General features: G+C 53.8%; 1 protein-coding gene across 1 annotated transcript in view; it reads right to left on the bottom strand.

The window, feature by feature from the left end:
* The window catches only part of FAM20C (family with sequence similarity 20, member C), a 51,791-nt gene extending 49,902 nt beyond the window's left edge, over window positions 1–1,889 (bottom strand). The window contains exons 1-2 of the mRNA XM_005860844.2: window positions 1,803–1,889; window positions 480–485 (exon numbers count right to left, since the gene is read on the bottom strand). Of these exons, the coding sequence (XP_005860906.2) occupies window positions 480–485; window positions 1,803–1,889 (93 nt within the window). The remainder of the gene's footprint in view (window positions 1–479; window positions 486–1,802) is intronic.
* Between the last annotated feature and the right edge of the window lie 531 nt (window positions 1,890–2,420).

Below are 2,420 nucleotides of genomic sequence, written 5' to 3'. Positions count from 1 at the left end.
GCCCCCACCCATGCACCAGGCCTCTATCCTATATAATAAAAGGGTAATATGCAAACTGACCCTAACAGCAGAACAACTGGGAATGACTGGTCACTATGACACACACTGACCACCAGGGGCAGATGCTCAATGCAGAAGCTTCTCCCTGGTGGTCAGTGCGCTCCCACAGGGGGAGCTCTGCTCAGCCACAAGCCAGGCTGACAGCTGCCAGTACAGTGGTGGTGGTGGGAGCCTCTCCTGCCTCCTCAGCAGCGCTAAGGATGCCCGACTACAGCTTAAGCCTGTTCCCCGCTGGCAAGTGGACATCCCCCGAGGGCTCCTGGGCTGCCAGAGGGATGTCTGATTGCCAGCTTAGGCCCAATCCCCCGCGGAGCAGGCCTAAGCCAGCAGGTGGTCATCCCCCGAGGGGTCCCAGACTGCGAGAGGGCACAGGCAGGGCTGAGGGACCTCCCCACCCCGAGTACACAAATTTTTGTGCACCGGGCCTCTAGTAAAACAATAAAAAGCTTGATTTTGCCCTAGCCAGTTTGGCTCAGTGGATAGAGCATTAGCCTGCGGACGGAAGGGTCCTGGGTTCGATTCCGGTCAAGGGCACATGCCCAGGTTGTGGGCTCATTCCCCAGTAGGGGGCATGAGGAGGCAGCCAATCCATGATACTCTATCATCATTAATGTTTCTTTCTATCTCTCCCTCTCCCTTCCTCTCTGAAATCAACAAAAATGTATTTTTTTTAAAAAGCTTGATGTTATTTTTCTACATATTGTATCATTCAAATACATAATCTATATTATTTTTGGTCATACATGAAATAGCCACAAAAGCTATCTACTGGCCATAAGGAACATGTCAAGAATTCCAAAGGCAGATATCCCAAACTGTACATACAGATATCTACATACATGTACATACACACATCTACACACATACAGACACATGTGCATCTGCAATCTTTGCTGAACACAATGCAGTTTAATAAAATATAAGCTAAGCTTGGAAAATATTTCTACCTGGGAATTAATACCACAAATAAAAACACGCTTATGTATAATTTGGGGGTTTGAAGGAAATGAAAGGGAAATTACAGGCTTTAAAATGAACGCAAACGAGGACGGCACCTGTGGAAACCCCCAGGCGCCACCAAAAGGGCTTGAGGAGGCGGGTGACAGCAGCGTTTCTTAGGAGACGATCATGACTGACACTAAGGGCACTAAGCTCTCCGTCCGAGAAACTAGAGAAAGAACCATCGCCCAGATGAAGACGAGATGGATTCATGCAGAACAAACAAGAACAAACGAAACCCCCAGGCGCCACCAAAAGGGCTTGAGGAGGCGGGGTGACAGCAGCGTTTCTTAGGAGACGATCATGACTGACACTAAGGGCACAAGCTCTCCGTCCGAGAAACTAGAGAACCATCGCCCAGATGAAGACGGGATGGATTCATGCAGAACAAACAAGAACAAACTCGGATAAAGGAAGGGCGGTGGAGCTGGCTAATCCTCGAGGACAGACCAGCGACAGAGGCAGGGGGCTGGGACCTCTCTCACCGGCTACCTGGGGGCAGGGGTGACGGTGAGAATGTGGGGTGTCCGCCGAGCTCATTCTCACTCCCCCTGCTACCCTCCCCCCAGGACGCCAGGGCTCGTGTGCCGGGGAAGCCCCTGGCGCTCAGGTACTGGGTGCCAGCGAGGAGCCCACCCCCACCTCGCAGCCTCTTCCAGGTGAGCCGGGCTGCAGCCTCTGGGACCACAGGGGCCGGTCGGGCTTCCCGTGGGTTCCCGTAGGAACTGGTCTGCGAGGCCAACCAGGAGAGAGAGCGCGCTGCCCACCCAGCTTCCGTGCAGTGCCGCTGGACAGCCCAGAGTCCTACCCTGCGCCCCGGCCCATGGCATCCAGCCGTGCTCACCGCATCTCCATGCGGGGACTTGGGCACCATGACTCAGGCAGAGGGGGCGTGCGGGGGCCTGGGGGCCCAGATGCTGCCCAGGGCCCAGAGGCCAGCTGAGACCTGCCCTTCCACACCAGATGCTCGAGCTTCGATCGCCAGACAGGCCTGGGGACCACACCTGTGCAGGAATATCATGCACAAGGCATCAAGTTCAAGGAGAAAGCACTTTGCACGATCCTGATGTTGCTCCAAAGTTGAGGGACGTGGAGATTTCTGCAGAGGACGTCCGCCCACCCGGGTGAGCTGCCCAGGTGAGGCTGTGTCACCTGGAGGCAGAGATTACTTCACTGTCTCCACAGACAAAGAGAAACCCTTTGATTAATCAATAGTGTTGAAAACCACTTTGTAAAATTCAACACATTCCTGTTAAAAAGTCGAGCAAACCATGAACAGCAGGGTATTGTCTCTGACAGGGCAGCTGGGGCTGCCAGCCACGAGTTCCGTCTCTCCCTGGAAAGAGGGAAGTAATTTTAGA

The sequence above is a fragment of the Myotis brandtii genome, unplaced genomic scaffold (genome assembly GCF_000412655.1).
Source record: "Myotis brandtii unplaced genomic scaffold, ASM41265v1 scaffold1408, whole genome shotgun sequence".
Classification (NCBI taxonomy): domain Eukaryota; kingdom Metazoa; phylum Chordata; class Mammalia; order Chiroptera; family Vespertilionidae; genus Myotis; species Myotis brandtii.
This window is presented reverse-complemented; position numbering and strand designations above follow the sequence as displayed.